At 37.8% G+C, this 18,281-nt stretch overlaps 1 protein-coding gene across 1 annotated transcript in view; it reads right to left on the bottom strand.

Moving 5' to 3' along the window:
• The window catches only part of CTNNA3 (catenin alpha 3), a 467,780-nt gene that overhangs the window by 106,162 nt on the left and 343,337 nt on the right, over nucleotides 1-18,281 (bottom strand). Inside the window, exon 12 of the mRNA XM_035543318.2 lies at nucleotides 4,631-4,831. Within this exon, the coding sequence (XP_035399211.1) occupies nucleotides 4,631-4,831 (201 nt within the window). The remainder of the gene's footprint in view (nucleotides 1-4,630; nucleotides 4,832-18,281) is intronic.

Below are 18,281 nucleotides of genomic sequence, written 5' to 3'. Positions count from 1 at the left end.
GACAGAGTAGCTCCCAATCTCATCTTGACATAGAACTAGGATGTACTCAGAGTGCTCGCTCACACCAGGAGGGGAGAGTATTCCTGCATCCCACATTTAGCTGTAGCCTCATTAACCTGAAGTGTCACCTAACTCTGCAGATACAAGGGCAGTCCAAACCAACTATACACAGAATCACACAGAATCATCTAGGTTGGAAGAGACCTCCAAGATCACCTAGTCCAACCTCTGACCTAACACTAACAAGTCCTCCACTAAACCAGATCACTAAGCTCTACATCTAAACATCTTTTAAAGACCTCCAGGGATGGTGACTCCACCACTTCCCTGGGCAGCCCATTCCAATGCCTAACAACCCTTTCAAGTAAAGAAGTTCTTCCTAATATCCAACCTAAACCTCCCCTGGCACAACTTGAGCCCATTCCCCCTCGTCCTGTCACCAGGCACGTGGGAGAATAGACCAACCCCTACCTCGCTACAGCCTCCTTTAAGGTACCTATAGAGAGCGATAAGGTCGCCCCTGAGCCTCCTCTTCTCCAGGATGAACAATCCCAGCTCCCTCAGCCGCTCCTTGTAAGACTTGTTCTCCAGACCCCTCACCAGCTTCGTTGCCATTCTCTGGACTCACTCGAGCACCTCCATGTCCCTCTTGTAGCGAGGGGCCCAAAACTGAACACAGTATTCGAGGTGTGACCTCACCAGAGCCGAGTACAGGGGGACAATCACTTCCCTAGATCTCCTGGCCACACTGTTTCTTATGCAAGCCAGGATGCTGTTGGCCTTCTTGGCCACCTGAGCACACTGCTGGCTCATATTCAGCCGACTATCAACCAATACTCCCAGGTCCTTCTCTGCCAGGCAGCTTTCCAACCACTCATCTCCCAGCCTGTAGCTCTGCTTGCGGTTGTTGTGCCCCAGGTGCAGGACCCGGAACTTGGCCTTGTTGAACTTCATACAGTTGGCCTCAGCCCATTGGTCCAGCCTATCCAGATCCTCCTGCAGAGCCTTCCTGCCCTCGAGCAGATCGACACACGCACTTAACTTGGTGTTGTCTGTAAACTTACTGAGGGTGCACTTGATCCCCTCATCCAGATCATTGATAAAGATATTAAAGAGGACTGGCCCCAGTACTGAGCCCTGGGGGACTCCACTAGTGACCGGCCTCCAACTGGATTTGACTCCATTCACCACAACTCTTTGGGCCCGGCTACCCAGCCAGTTTCTAACCCAACGAAGCGTACGCCAGTCCAAGCCAAGAGCAGCCAGTTTCTCAAGGAGAATGCTGTGGGAAACAGTGTCAAAAGCCTTACTGAAGTCAAGGTAGACCACATCCACAGCCTTTCCCTCATCCACTAAGCGCGTCACTTTGTCATAGAAGGAGATCAGGTGCGTCAAGCAGGACCTGCCCTTCACAAACCCATGCTGACTGGGCCTGATTGCCTGGTTGCCCTGCAAGTGCCGCGTGATGACACTCAAGATAATCTGCTCCATGAGCTTCCCTGGCACTGAGGTCAAACTAACAGGCCTATAGTTCCCCGGGTCTACCTTCCAGACCTTCTTGTAGATGGGCATCACGTTTGCTAGCCGCCAGTCGACTGGGGCCTCCCCTGATAGCCAGGACTGCCGATAAATGATGGAAAGCGGCTTGGACAGCTCCTCCGCCAGTTCTCTCAGCACCCTCGGGTGGATCCCATCCGGCCCCATCGACTTGCGTATATCCAAGTGCTGTAGCAGGTTGCCAACCATTTCCTCATGGTTTGTGAGGGCCACATCCTGCTCCCCATCCCCTTCCATCAGCTCAGGGTACTGGGTATCCAACGAACAACTAGTCTTGCCGCTAAAGACTGAGGCAAAGAAGGCATTAAGCACCTCAGCCTTTTCCTCATCTCTTGTAACTAAGTTTCCCCCAGCATCCAGTAAAGGATGGAGATTCTCCTTAGTCCACCAGATCATATACTGTCCTCCTGCATTCTTCTGACCCATTATTTTCAAAACTGATCCTACAGACAACAGCTTCCTTCAATATGTGACCCTAGTGAATGCCTAAAGCAGGTCCATCCAGTGGAATGAATTAAGCAGCTATTTCGTAACTTAACTGTGTAATCACATACTTAAAACACCGTAATGCATATACCAAGTGCAAATCAAGGCTAAAAAGACAACCTTTATTCTGGTATAACTGAACTTTTAAGAGCTGGACTCCACAACCTTAACAGTGTTTTGACAGAGCTTTGCTGTTTTTTGCTTAGGGTTTTCTTGTTGTTGGGTGAATGGGAAGGTGCAAAACAGACGAGAGGAATAACATAAATTGGAGAAAGCAGACATTCCAATGTACAGTACTATAAAATCTGTTTAAAAACAACTGGTATCTGGACAGGACTATGTAACTTCAACTAGGAAACTAAGCAGCAGCTTTTAACACTTATTGTACAGGAGTTATTAAAGAAGTATTTGAAGAATAGCTAATTTTGCCATTTCAATTAAGCATGATGTCTTCCAACAGAAGAGAGAGATTCAGTGATCTTATGCTTTCATGTGCATTTTTGCAGTTTGTGTAGTACACTATTATTGCATAATTCTATTTTCACTAACTGTATACTCCTCCTCATATAATGTCCCTTCAGTAACACATTACCCTTTCATTGAGCATAAAAGATGCACTTCACTGCCCTGCGTTACTCACGCAAGCTAAATGATGGCAGAAAAAATGCGAAGTTCTTCTCTAGTGAGGTCACCTTGCTATCAGCTGGCTCCTGGAAGACCCAGCAGTAACCGTGTGCATTGGGTTAAATTTGAGGCCTGCAGATTACCTGCATTTTTCATGTCTCTTGAAGCAGCAGAAAAATAAAACCAACCAAAAAATCCTCATAATGATTTGAAGTCTTTTCACTGCAGATCATATAAATAAGAGTAGAAATGAAAAGTACATTTTTCCTTTTACAGCTCCTATTGAATTATGTGAAGTATAGGACTTTCAGGTTTAAAGTACCACAAAGAAAATTGCGCAAATGACACTGTGCTTGATGTCCCTTGACACAGCCAGATATTCCAATCAAAACCAGTTTTATGCTTTCTTGTCTGTTTTAAATACACAGATTTAGATATATATATTTGTCACAGCAATGTAACAGAACAGAAATCAGCGTCAACTCCTGATGTGTTTCAACACCACCAGTTTCAAGAAAGAAGAGCTCGGCTTTTATACAGGAATCAAAACTATGCTTTTCTGTAATTGCTGCTTCCCTTACTATATGTCATAGTACTTTCAAAAGTTACGAAAACAGAACATTATGTTCCAAGTTCTCAGATTTTCTCATCAAAATGTCAGAAAAGGAGATAAAACCAGGCAAGTCTATTCCTAAATCTTCTCACTATTCTGTCCCTTTTGCAACTTCTTTGGTATGTCAGTTCACTCTTGTTTCACATGAAGGCAGTTCTGTCCTGGACCTATTTGAACTGATTAAGAAAGTGCTCAAACTTCCTGTCTTTTCTTGAAGTAAAATAAATGTCAAGCGAACATAATGTATTAGAAACCTGTTTAGACTGACAGAGCTAGCGTTCAGACTTCTATGTTCATGAAACTGAATCCTCTATTCCAGAGACACACAGACTTACCAGAAAACTTCTTAATGGCAATAACCACCCAACTATTAGACTTCCAGCCACTGAGAACATGTAAATCTTGGGGTCTTAACAGATTCCTAGTGTATATACTGAATCAAAAAATGGAAGGCCAGACATTAAGTGTTCTAAGACACAAATAGGATTAAAATCAATTCTGTTCACACCCAAGTAGCCTCACGCTTTGTAATGCCCTTTAAAGAGTACGTAGAAAAAAACATCCATTGGAAATGGCTGACAGTTCGTTTCAGTTTCTTGTTGACAGAAATTACATTTCAGATGTGTAAGATCATCTTTCACAGAAAGTAGCACATACAGTGACACAATCGATATACTTCATCTCTCCTGATCTTCCTCCAGCCCCTCATACGATATTCAGCCTTACACTGCTTACATTAAATCCAGAAACCATTTATAGAATAGGACAGGTTACAACCCTGCTTCCAATACGGGGATATTCCAGTAAATAATACTCTCTTTAGTGTCATGGAAAATGAAATGGACACTACTAAATATTTTAAGAAGTTCCAAATTCACATAGAAAAACTGAAGATATCTGAGAATGTTTAACCACTGCACAATAATCCTTGAAGAAGTAAGTATAAACCAATCATGAACCTGCTTCTATTTCTCTACAAGCTTTCCTTTCGTCTGCTTAAAACAGATGTGCTGAGGCCAGTAAAACACAGCAGAAAGCTGCTGCCTCGTCAGTTACTAGTCTCCAAACATTGCTAATTACATTTATTTAGAAACTCTAGTGAAAGTTCTCTAAAAGTTAAAAACCCTTACATGAATTATGTAATTTAATTTTAAAAAGTTAGTTTTGAACTTACAGTATCATCATAATTGGACAGTATGCTGAAAGGAGATACGAGACCATATAGTGAAACATTAGTGCATTATTAACGCATTAGATCAGAGAATCACAGGATTCCTTTTAAATGTGACGTATAAAAGAATGCTTTTACAACTAAAGAAACTGAGAGCACAGTTCAGAAATGAGACTTACCATTCTTGGTTAAATACTGAACATTCTTCATCACTCCTTCAGTGTAAGCCCCTGGCTCATAATTGTCCATCTCACCCGAAACAATATGAGCTACTCTTGAAGCACGCCCTCGGATTGCACCTGCTGCACGATCTAAATTGTCAGCATTTTGCTCTCTCAGTGCGATTATACACTTGTTTACATCCTCAAGAATATGGCTTTCTGCAAATAAAACAACAATTATTTTAGATGGCACCTCTTACAACATCGGACCTATTTTAGACGTTGACTAGATTTTCTTCTTCCCAACTGAAATACACTGGCCAACATGAGTGGAAGTAAAACTTAAAACATGACACCTACACTGAACTCTCCTCGAGATCCTTAAAAACAATTTACTGATCTGTAGAAAGGTAATGTTATACTATCCTACAGGCAACAACAACAATAACAAAATGGTCAGTTACAAAGTGTTAGAAAACATCAAAACCACAAAACCTTACATGTATCATGAATATTTGTAGTATGAAGGAAAATTTAAACGGATTATGGCTGTTATTTACTGTTGAAACCTTCTTAAACCATCGTGACAAAAGGAGCTATAACAAGATGAGTCTTTGCCAAAAAACAACTGCCTAAACAACTAACTTCTTTGACGCCTGTGTGTTAGGATCTTCATGCTAAATCATATTAAGTTAATAGAGAATATTTTTGGCTGGTATTAAGACTACATCATTAGATACCAAATTATCTCAATACACTACATTATTACAAAATGCATGTTGATATTTTACTGTAATAGTTACATCTTTTATACCAATACACTTATTGCATTACTATGTATATTTGATACAATATTAATAATAGTTAAATATGTGCAAATATAGCTCCCAATAAACATATGTAATCAGTTATCAATATATAACACAATTATGCATTACTGGCTTCCTTTTACAGCTACATTATTTCACTGTGCCTTCTTGTTTCACAATACCCTCCCCTTCAGCTATCTGTCATGCCCTAACTAAAGAATTCCTCTTTCCTCTTGTTATGCTTTCATTCCTACAATATTCTTTCCCTTATTAGAATTTCCCTCATTCGAATTCATCACCTCACAAACTCAAAACTACATTGAAAAAATGAAGAGATGTATTTTTCTTCATCTTTTCTCAGTATGACAATTGGTTTATTGCCCACTTGATTTAAATGATCTGCTGCAGTATATCCAAAGACTATGCATTTTTACCTTAATAATTAGAACACATATGTATGTCATAATTACCTTCTACCTGTCCAAATCCTACTATATTCAAAATACTACACTCCTAGTACAAAAATGAACATGAATTTTGGGAATAGGCAGGGAGATGTTGTTAATATATGTGAAATTTATACGTGACACAGAGCAAAATCTCAAACACAAGTTCCTGGATGAGACACTAGAGGGGTTAAAAAAGATCTTCCTAGTGAAATGCTTAAAGAAAAAATAAACATGCACAAAATCATCCCACTAAAGGGATGACAGATGCAATAAAACATGACTATTCTTCCACAGCACTATAAAAAAAACCAACAGTATACATCACAGTAATTGCAATCTTCTGAATATAGTGAATATTTAACATTCACATGGCGTCTTCAACATTTGATAAAGTAAAATCAACACAGAGTGGAGAGCTGAAGAAATCTTTGTTATACGGTTAACCAAAGAGGTAGCCAGTGGTGTCTTTGCTAAGGACAGGAGTTGAAGTAAGCCAATTCTGTCTTCCTTCGAGATTAAACACATTTCTAGTGGGAGGTGTCCCTGACGATGGGGGACTGGAATTAGATGGTGTTTAAGGTCCCTTCCAACCCAAACCATTCTATGATACTATGATATTTGAAAAGTTACACAAGTCTTTTTCTATAAGAGATTATTATGCTTCTTTCTGAACATCCATCTTCTCAGCCTTTCCAGTGGCAATATTAAAGTTGCATTTCTGCTCAACAAAATAATTTGTGATAAACAAATTTATAGCAATGGGAAGGAAAAAAGAAGAACAGCATCAGGAAGGAAGACAGATGAAAGAAAAAAACACTGGTATTAAAGTAAGAAATATGAGCCATAAAACTAAAGAGTAACAGACCTGAAAAATAATTCTGTTCAGGCTGGAGAACAGTATCAGGAATGTCAAGAGTTACACAGAGAACAAGTATGTGGTATTATGTTAAGATTCCAGTGTATAATACAAGTATTGAAGGGCATATCCTATTTCTTCATAGACAAAGTAATCTAAATATAAAACTGAATTTACAGTATAAAGGGTAAAACCATAAAATGTAAATAAAAAGAGTATGTTTACAGTTTTTAAGCTTAAATGTTTTTTTTAAAAGCGTCTGTTAGTTTTGTTATTGAATTTCCTTTTCTACACAAACCTAAAATCTGCTGTCTCTCAGAGACTATTGTAAAACAACATTAGAAACACAAGATGTGAAGGTAACAGATTTGCTCTATCTTCATAAGTACCATTGTAAAACTTCTCTTGCATTAAAGCATGAAATAATTCACAGTATACATGCTTCTTTTTAACTCAGATGACTGCCATTCAGTATGTCTGCATTAAATTACATTTTATGTTACACAATAAATTGTAAAATCATGATAACTCGAACAGACAAAACACATCAAACAGGTAATCCTGAATTACAAACTGCATCTAGCATGAGTATCGTGGGATTCTGTCTATACAAAAATTATGAATTCTGGTTCAGCTTACAGAACTGCTACATCACAGAATGCCTCTGTGAATATGGAAACACGTATTTGTCCCTGTCCAAATCCTTTCAGGGACATGTCCACAATATCAAAGTTCAGCAGAAAAAGGGAAGTTTACTTGTAGTGACTTTGATCACCTTGTTTGTTCAGCCTGCTCAAATTCTCTAACTACTCCCATAGACTATCATCTACATGAAAACAGGGCAATGGCAAGACCGGCAACTATTGCAGTTTCACTGATGCCAGTTATAACGCACTAAATAAATAAATGCAGAAGAAAGGGGCAAATGACAAGATGCAAAGAGACATTTTGGGAACTACCCTGTGCTACCTATACAGGTTAATACTTTCTCTTTTTTCAAGCATCTTTCCCTTTGTGCCTTCCGCAGCAGGAGACTTACAAACAATCCAGTGTGTGAATGTGCACATGGTTGATAAAGGCTGAAGCAGGACAGAAATGCCCTAAGGGCTGACAGGCAAAGAATGCAGGAGAAAGAACTAACAAAAAAAACAATTTTGTTACCATAGTTACGTCTAAAAGGAAGAAGTACAAGTCACCATTACATTAGGTTTATTACTGTTGATGTGTTAAGAAGGAATTAGATGCAGCAACCTCTACTTTTACATCCTTTGTGTGAAGGATACATTGCTTTTTAACTGCTCAGCAAAGATGACAACTAAAGGGTTTAGGGGCTTTGTAAATAGAAAGGTACAGTTCTTCTGATATTTACTAAGTGAAATCTCAACCATAGAAAAACATAAATAACTTGCTATCTTGAATTATATGTATCTCAAGTAACTTTCCAATAAAAACTGCATGTGGCCTACTACTCTATATGAATGTAAATACTATATGAATGGCACATATAATGGAAAGCTCACTTTTTCCAAACCCTTCCAAGAGAAGTCAAATGCAAGACTTCCATGGAGAAAGAAAAAGCAAACTTGAGGCCAAAAGCTTTACACAAATACCCTTAGACCTGCACATTGTAGCTGAGGTCCCCATTAGCTGCTTCCTTCCAAATTGGTAACAGTACTTTTAAGTCTTTTTAGAATATAATTATCACAGCATGTAAAAATATCAAGAGATATCAATTAAGATATGATAAGACCCTGCAAATACCATGTTTGAAAGATGACCAAAACAGAAACAGATTTGAATAACTGCATACTGTCCATACACCTTGTACTAGAGTACGTGTCCTTATCTGTTACATTTTTTCTTGCTACATCCCTAATTTTCACAAGGGATCAGATGAGAACTTGACACAAATGCTATGTGTTTGTCAAAAACTCATGAGCTCTTGTCAGCATGACAGAACGCACAGAAAATACGCATGCTCAATGAGAATAAATGGCTATATTCCCACACACTGGTAATACTGAGTGGTAGCCTTTCTGAATACCAGAGCCTACATGCACAGTCTCACTATAATCTGAAGCTCTTCCCAGATGAGGTACTTCACCATCAATAGCTTAAACACTGCTTAACTTATTTTCCACAGGGCACAAGCAAGCCTGTAACATTTGTCTTAGAAATTAAAGGAAAAAGGAGAAAGACAGCATTGATGACAGGCCAGCTGAGATCATTTTAACCTGCAACTTTCTTATAAATGCTTCCTCCTATTACATAAAATGCATTAGATAACTTTTTATTTTCATCCAGGTATCCTACATTCCAAAGCAGAAAAGGAAGTTTACGACAATGTACCATCTCTGTGTCCTGATTAAGAATATTTCTTTTAAGAGTTAATTCTTACAGTGGATTGACAGACTTTTAAAGAACTTGTCAGATTACCAGTCTCCACAGCCATTATCACGAGTGGTGCACTGTACCTTCTGATTTTCCTTTGGGATCTTGGTGTTAACTGTATTGGTCAAAACTTATCTCAGCTGAGCTAACCACCATATAATAAAGCTGGTTTTGACAAAGACATGACTCAGACTATCTCTAGGACAAAACTAATGGCTCTTACTTAGCATATCATTTGAAGAAAAAAGACGGGTGATGCCCTTCCACTCCATATGGCACTAGTAAAGCCTCTGTTAAAGCACTTCTATTAAAGTTTCTCCATTCAGTTCAATAAAGTTGTAGGCCAAATGGAGACATTCCAAGAAAATTAAAATAAAAAAATTAGTGATTTAAGAAATCTATGAAGAGACATTAGAAAACTCAACTTGTCTCTTGAAGAAAAGATGGAAAATAAAACATACTTGCCTTTAAGGCCTAAACCAATAAATTAGATGTAGAAATGTATTGATATTTAAACACAACCAAAATTATCCCTGTCTTTTATCATCTGTTGTCATGAGAAAAGAGCAAGCAAAGAAACTTTGTAAAAGAAGTAAACTACCTTTCCAACCACTCTTCTTCTTCCTCTATTTGGACCAAAAAAAAAAAAAAAATGCTGCACTGAATTCCCATCTCCTTCCTACATACCAAAGTTCAGAGAACACTCAGCACTAGAGCATGAGCAATCGGGTGAAGCAGATTTTCTTCTTGGTACTTGGGCCTCTTTTAACAGTATTAATAGAGTATCTACATTCTACAAGCAGGGCAGTGTCTTAGTCATTGTTCATGCAAGAGATCACTGGTAATCACTAAATGTTGCAAGTCACTGGAAACGTCAATACAAGAATTTAAAATAAAGAAGTGTAAATAAAGAATTACTCAAAAAAATGAAAATAAATGTCTTCTCTGATTGTATTAACTAAATACATTCTATCTGCTAAAATTAAGAAACTAGATGATATTTTCTAATATTATTTGTTGCTAATCTAGCTGACAACACTGCTATTCTGTCTCAGACCAAGAATGGTATTGAGCAGCATGGTGCACAATGGTACGATATTTACTCAGCAAATAAATTCACGATGCTTCCAAAATGCTCACTTTTAAACACATACAACTGCATATTTCAGTTTTAATACCTGTAAATGCCTATTGTTATATCCATCTTAAAAAAGGCAAAGAGGAGGATGTAGGAAGCAATGGCTTCACCTCTGTTCCTGGGAAAATAATGGAAAAAAATATTGGCCTCCAGGCCAATGAAGGACAGAAGCCAGCACTGTTTGTTCCCCATCTTCTTAACAATACCAACTCGAGCATGACCAAACTGACTGTACTCAGTGACAGAACATGAAGATGAATGTGGGCAGACAAGAGTGGATTGCAATAAGTTTCCCCTCAGCAAGGTATTGAAAGCTCTTCTGGATCTATCACTATCTGTGCAAGATAATTTTTGAAGAGAAAGAGAAGCAACAACTCTTTGCACTGATCATTTCAACATGTACATTTTCAGATACAGACAATTCATCTTGAAGTATGAAATATGACCTTCATTTTTGTTTACAGGAAATGTTTATTTAAGTTTCTATTTCTTTTGTATTTTACCTTAGGGTGAATAACATATTGGCTGAGTTGGAAGCTTGTCCTTGAGGTTTATTTTCATTCACATATGCATAAATGATTCCGAGTCATTAGCTTATAAACTCAGAAAAACTATAGAAGAAAAAAGCAACAACAACAAAACACCACTATCAGAAGAGTAACAAAAGAAAGAATATTTATTCAAGACAGTGCGTATTAATTACAGAGTTGGAAGCCCAAAATAATTAGCTTAATTGAATAATGAAGTTTTCAAATTACAAAGAAATTCGTGAGTAAGAATCTTATAGCAATATTAATCTTTTCAGGAGTTTTCCTTCTTTCCGTCTTTCATCTTAACATCATCCCAGTAAGCTTTGGATGGTTTGAGATATTACCAGTTTGTACTTCTGTCTTTGTCAATTTCTTGGGAAAAAAAATCAGCCTACAGACAGGTTTCTGGATTGTCGACTTTCCAGTCAGTAGCCAGATGTATTCCAGGATATTGGAAAAATAAAGGAAGCACTGTCTTAAACTCTCAGCATGTTTAAGACCTTCTGCTTTCCTACAGCCTTACGTGAGCCAGGCTCTGAGATCTCTGAAGACAAAAGTACACTGCAGAAGCATACAGCCATCTATATGTCTAAAAATGGAGACTGATAAAGGAAAGATGGATATAAAGTAGACAAGAAGCATCAACACCTGGATTGGCAAGAATTAAAAAGAAGCAAGAAAAAAAGCAGAAACACAAGCATTCCCAGCTGGGTAGGGGGTCACTTCTCTAACCACAGTCCTCTTCTCCCCAGGCCTACAAGATCAAGGAAATGTCTCCACAAACACGCAGTGGTGACATGCACACATACAATTGTCCCCCAGCCTCTTCATTTGGCCTTCTCAACTTCAACATACCCTTCATAGGTCATCAGAGAGAAACTGTATGTTTTAGGGGCAATTCCCCTCATCCTTACATATGAGTGTATTCAGCTGAATTAGGTCTTCAAAGTGCCCCCTCCTCTCCTTTCGCTATAAAAAAAGCTGCAAATGGTTAGCTCAATTCTGATTCTGAAAGTTACAGGAGATGGTTCCATATTCCCATTATTCATGATAATATCCAGGGCAACAAAGAACAATTTTTGATGCGTTAGTACTCTGTAATATGGTGCTGATTTTATAGGACAAGAATGGAAAAAATAGTTGAAAATTGCAGCAGAACATGAAAAAGGAAACTACGAAGTATAAAAAGAAATGTATCACTCTTCCACAATGTAAATATACTTTTATTCAGACTGTAAATGTGCGTAACTGTATTATTAACTACATTCTCCTAAAATGGTATTGTCTTCACCCAAGTAACTACAACCAACATTCAGTAAAAACCTACAAAAGTAATTTGTTCTCCAAAAAAATATATTCAACAACTCCAGCTTCTCGCAGCACAACAGAATAAACCCCTTCAACTTGAATCTGATCCTGGCAACTCCTGAAAACACCAACTAGAAAGCCCTTTGGCTTAGACTAGTGTGCTAGGAATCACTGAACTATAAGATCTCTTTTTGTTTCACCCACTGTGGACAAACTAGGACGCAACGCTATGATAGTAACATCAGAATTCATATGGAACATGTACATCTCCTAGATCTGATCCCAAATACAAGGACTGACAAATGGTCCCCCTTTCTATTCCATAGAGAAAAATACTTCAACGGACTTGTATTATAAAACCAGCTTTACTAAACCGCTCCAAAAAGTACCCCTACCATTTAAAAACATTTGCACCTAATACTACAAGTATTTCCATACATATCTAAGAACAGATAACTTAGTTAATCAGCATATATGCCTCATCTCCAATGCTACTTCTTACAAATAAATAACATAGCATGTTAGAAGAACATTGCCAGGTAACCTTATCTCTACATTAACAGATTAATTGACTGTGGTCTTTCACTTCTTTACTAAGATGTGACACTGGTTAACGAGAGAGAATAGTCAAAATGAAACAGAAGACAATCTGAAAAAAAAAAAAAAAAGCCAGCAAAACTGTGAGGATAATGAGGTTCACAAGAATAGAACAGTTGCTCAAAGAGGTTGTGAAATCTCTGGACTTGGTCTGAAATCAGAGTTGAGATTAGTCAGAGTTGGCCAAGCTGTGAACTTTGTAGGAGGGTGAACTACACTTTGACATTCCATCCAGCCTGAATGACTTATGATTCTGTGATACAGAGAAAACATGGTAAGAACTTTGAGCCTAAAAGGACACGGTCTAAGGACGACGTATCCAGGCTCTACAAATTACTTAAACATTCCTGATCTGCATCAGCAAGTCCATTTTAAAACATTTGGTCATAAAATTCATCAGAACATTTGACACCACCTGTCAGCCTTGTTTTCTTTCTTCTTAGTTATCCTAGACTTAGCAATTATTTTTCACGCTTCCCTTTAACTATTAGATGAGAAGTTATTTGCCTTACAAAATCTTATTTTACAAAGTGTGTATATTCATTTCACGAAATACACAGGACAACCGGTTTATCTCCACTCTGGGCCTCACATTTTTGTTTAAATGGCAATGAATATCCAAAGCATTTATTATTCTCCTCAGAACATCCCCTCTCAGAAAACACAGGACAGTTTCCCTTTTGCCAACTTTACAGTCCTCGGGCTAAAATTCTGGGAGGCTTCTTTTCCCAGCAGATGAACTACAAAAGGGGGGGGGGGGGGGGGGGGGGGGAGCGAATTAGACCTTCCCTTCCACTTTGGGAGGTGGGGTGAGGAGGTGGTGTTTTTTTTCCCATCATTTGTTTGTTCAGTCCTGTTAGCTTTTCAACAGTCTATTAGGAGAACTGTATGGGACAGAGTTCTTAAATACAAGAGAGGCAAGAGAAGATTCTCATTCAGCATATGAGCAGAAGGCTGTCTCACACAAAAAACACTCCAACAGCCTTTGCTCAGTCTTCTTGTGACCCACTTGCCCCTTTTGTAAGCACAGTTGCTTACAGAGCTGATAAATTAAAGCAGATAGAAACTACCAAAAAAAAAAAAAAAAAGAGTTATATTTTCACTGCTAGGAAAGCAAAGATTCAATTTTCCATATCATTTGCTTTGCCAAGAAAGAAGAGCTGAAGTCTGCAGTTTTACTGCCTTAGCTGAAAAATGACTTGGCCCTATGCAGGGCATAAATAAATCTGTTTTCTGCCCTTCTACGGCTAGGAAATATAAAATTTATTGTTGCTTTCTAAATTCCACATCCAAACCCCAAATTATCTAAAATATTACTAACTTCATGAAAATCTCTCTTAAAACTCAGAAAGTCCTTAGTAAATCAAAAATCCTTAAGTCTAAAAATGACAAAAGCAATGTTTTCTGAATAATGGGTTATCTCAAAGAATTAGTTCATGCCAGGGATTACACAGAATTTTTTATTCAACTCAATCCTTATCTTATAGGTAATGAAAATCATTTAAACAGTCAAATAACTAGCCAGATTACAGTAAAATAGTTCAAAGCACAGCCCTTTTAAGTCAATGCACAGCCAATAACCTTGTTGATAATTTCAGGACAAATGCCATAGAATGAAGAGTTGGCAATCTTCCTAGTTTGGGCCAAGCAGCATAGAAGAAATCTGCCTTTACTTGGGAACGCTGAACGTCTGCCTTTGGATCAGCTGGAGGAACTGGTCAATTTACCAACTTAAGAAAGATTCAGTTTCCTCGGGGGAGAAGGATTAACAATGAAAATTAACTACCTATTTCCTTCTGCTAGATTACTGGTGTATAATGGGATAATTTTGCATTACCTGTTTTACAATGTGTGTAACATAGCAGACCATACCATGATAATAGTAGCTATTTCAGTCAAAATCTTGTCAAAAGATAACAGCCATCTGTCCCTCTTAGATAACTGTTCAGGTGCAATAATATTCTCATGTAACAGCTTTTTATTTGCTATACTGAACATTAGATGAGCATATAGTAATCGTTTGATACAATGGCCAATACACAGAATAAATATTAACAAATGTAAAACAATTGGCAAGTGAAGTTAGGAAGAAAAGCCTTCTTGGCCAATCAGCTCCTGCTGCTTCTAATATTAAGCCTCCCTTCTCATACTGTCGAAGCATACTATCAAAAACAAATACAGGGGTATTACCTCAACAGTCTTCCCCAGAAGACTACCCCTGCATTACAACATGTCTCTGTGAAAAACAGAGTTGCTACATCTGTTGCAGATTTGCTTTCCTTCAGTTTTTATTTGAAGCTTTTTCTCATCCTTTTTGTTAGACATAACATACTTCACTTTCCATTACCAGGCCTTCTTCAAAGTCTACTTTTTAGAACAAAAAACAATTTGGCTCACAGGGAAAGCTGTAAGCTCCCCTCCACTCCCCCCATTTAGTTAGTAAACAACAAAATTAAGAGACTTTTTGATATTTCCTGTGAATGTTTGTATTAAATGAAAACCACTTCAACAGCTGCATGCTATGTATCCGATCAAATCCCACGCACACACTCACATTTATCAACGTCACTGAAGATGACTTAGAGAATTGGTCTCTGTATAGAGATACACAATATGAGAAATGAGAAAACAAAAATAAGGTGTGAGTTTACTAACTGGAAGCCATACAAATTAATACACTGTTTTCCATACACCAAGTTTATATCACATTGATATATTTATACTGAGTAATGCCAAGTGTTTGCATTTTTGAGCATACCTCGTATGAATCCTGACCTGGCCATCCCTTTTTCTAATTACAAGTAGTTCTTAGGGACACTGACCTTCCATTACATCCTGTATATAACCAGAACATTAGGTTTTGATGGTGGTATTTTACGGTGCATGGGTTTTTGTTTCTTTTTTTGTGTGTGTTTTGTTGTGTGGTGGTTTTTGGTTTCTTTCCGTGGGGAGCAGCAATGGGACAATAGAAAATGGAACAAAAAATGGGAAAAGCCATAATTTTGTAAGCACATACATGAAAAGGCTGAAGTTTTTTGCTTAAAGATATGCACTAAATGTCACATTGTAATATAAAAACCCTCAAAAAGTATACATGTAAGTGTGCATGCATGTAGATATTAAAGAACTATCCTGGAATTAAGACTACTCTGAAGTATAGCTTCTGCACTTATAGTATGTTTGCAGTCAGAAATAATGCCAAGAAAGCCATAAACCAAATTTATCTGTTGCTGTATTTTGATTCTAGAGTAAATGTAGAAACTTCAGCACACTTAGGAGAATACTCTCTTTGTGTCTGCCCTATTGCAGTCAGTATCCCAAATAACTTAACCAGTTAATAATTAACTGGTTTTGTAAGTTGCACATGAAACTTCTTTGTTGTTGTTGATGTTTTTTGGGAAGCACTTTTTTTTTTTAGTTATTTTTAACTTCAGGAGCTTTTGTTTGTTTTTGCCTGGGCACTTTCCATTATTGCACTGGATTATTTTTTTTTCCCCTGACATGCTAAGGATTCCCAGCTTTATGGAAATCAAAAATATGTCCTATCCAGCTGCTGGAGACTCCAAAGAGCAGGCTGCTTCCTGGTCATCAGGAAAACCTCATCAGTGTCCTACTGCTTGTTATTACATTCACAAGAGGGGACCTTAAGGGAACACATCATCACTTCAGCAGTCACCTTTTGCTCAACTTGTGCACTTATGCGTCTTCTCATTTCATTAAAAAAAAAAAAAAAAAAAGGGGTTTGACATGCTACACCCTATTCTGGCAAATTGACTTTCACTAGTCAAAGCACACTTCCTAAGTTTCAGAACTATGACACAGCTGGCTATCAGATAACAGTTATTATATCATAACTGGAAACAAGAAAGTCTGGCATTCTGCACCACAGCAGCAGCATCACTTAGTAGCATCACCACTTTGAACTCTTAGTGCCACTGATCAAAAATCTTTTATTATTTGGTTGTGCTTACTTGAATACCATTTTTTAGAATACATGTGTATGTTTCCAGTAGGCCTCATTACAAAAATCAAGCAGATCAGTTCCTACAAAGCTGCATAAAACCATCAAAAGCTACTGCCACAGCTGCAGATGGAAAGCTATTAGCAACCAAGCTGCTAGAAAATCAACATTTAAAAAATTAATCCCAAAATGTACAAAACTCATACATCCATCGTGCTCCAGAGACTGTCAAATCTGAATTCTGACAGATCAAACACGAATGGAATTACAACTGCATCAGCCTATTTACTAGGTAACTTCCCACATCTTCTCACTCACTTTTGTCCTCTACAGGCCTACAAGAAGTTCATGACTAGAACATTCCCATAACCTTTGGCACAGAAAACCTTGAATTAGAAAATGTGGATTTGCAATAGTAGGTTTTCACGGCAAAACACTTACCAAAGCAGGTTCCCAAAATAACTATGCAATACTGATCCAACTTGGTGTCTTGGTTACAGAATAACCAAACATGTGATCCCTACTAATGTATCAATTATCTAAAAAGTGTATCACCATTGCAATGTTTGCCATCAAGTCTAAGCAATCAGTGTTACAGGAGTAATTTGCATTTATGGCTGTGTATTAGGGACTGCACTCAACTTTCGAGGCAACAATATCAATGCCGAAGGTATGTAGCAAGCAACAGAAAGAAAGGGTTCATTATGCTATCATAATCTATGGTACATATTAAATACATACCTACATCTTAAATGTTGTACATAGTTCTTGTCCTTTCTCCCTTTTAAAAACATCCATCTCATTAAACAGCAGGTCAACTAAATAAATAAATCCCTGTTTCTTTACAAAATATTTCTCTAAATCATTTAAGTAGCAGTTACGTAATGTTGTGGGAGACAAACGGCTTAGAAGAGCAGGAAACAGCTGAGGGTATACTCAGCAAGAGTGTTGTCATGTGATGGCACTGACAATACTTTCACGCGTGTCTTTAATGTGGTGACAGCAGAAGACAACTTTGGATGGTCAGTGACACGCACCTCAAGTCTCCATCAAAACAGGGAAAATTTCAGGCAATTTTCTTATACTCAATGAGAACCATGACCAAGGAGCTTGACGATTACAGCATAAGGAAGTCTTATTTATCCGGAAGCATATTACAATCAGGCCAAACAAACTTGAGGTAAATGGTACTGAAACCAACTGTAGAATCTACCTTCTGTTTGAATACTGTTTCTCCTTAAATAACTGCATAAATCTCTACAGAGATCTCTTACATGCCTACTCTTTCAAAAAGCACGGCATGGCATTTTGCTATTGCAGATGCAAGAAAGCAGGCATGAAAACATAACATTTAATCTTAAGAGTCTGAAAAGCATCTTAATTTTTTCCCATCTCCATGGCTATGCTGTAAGCAAATCTGTAATTAGTAATTTTTCCAATGTATTCATCTGTTAACTTGCTACATAGTAAGAAAATGAACCAGAACTTTGAACCATTGATGGAAAAGTTATTAGATCAAGAAATAAGCCAGGAATCTGAATCATTCCTTTACTCCTTGTCCAAGTAGTTTCAGTTTGTTCTGCAGTTTATTTTGAGTCACTTCAACTCTCCAGACTGCTATCTTAATGAC

The sequence above is a fragment of the Cygnus atratus genome, chromosome 7 (genome assembly GCF_013377495.2).
Source record: "Cygnus atratus isolate AKBS03 ecotype Queensland, Australia chromosome 7, CAtr_DNAZoo_HiC_assembly, whole genome shotgun sequence".
Classification (NCBI taxonomy): domain Eukaryota; kingdom Metazoa; phylum Chordata; class Aves; order Anseriformes; family Anatidae; genus Cygnus; species Cygnus atratus.
Note: the sequence above shows the minus strand (reverse complement) of the source record. Positions and strands in the feature narration are given on the sequence as shown.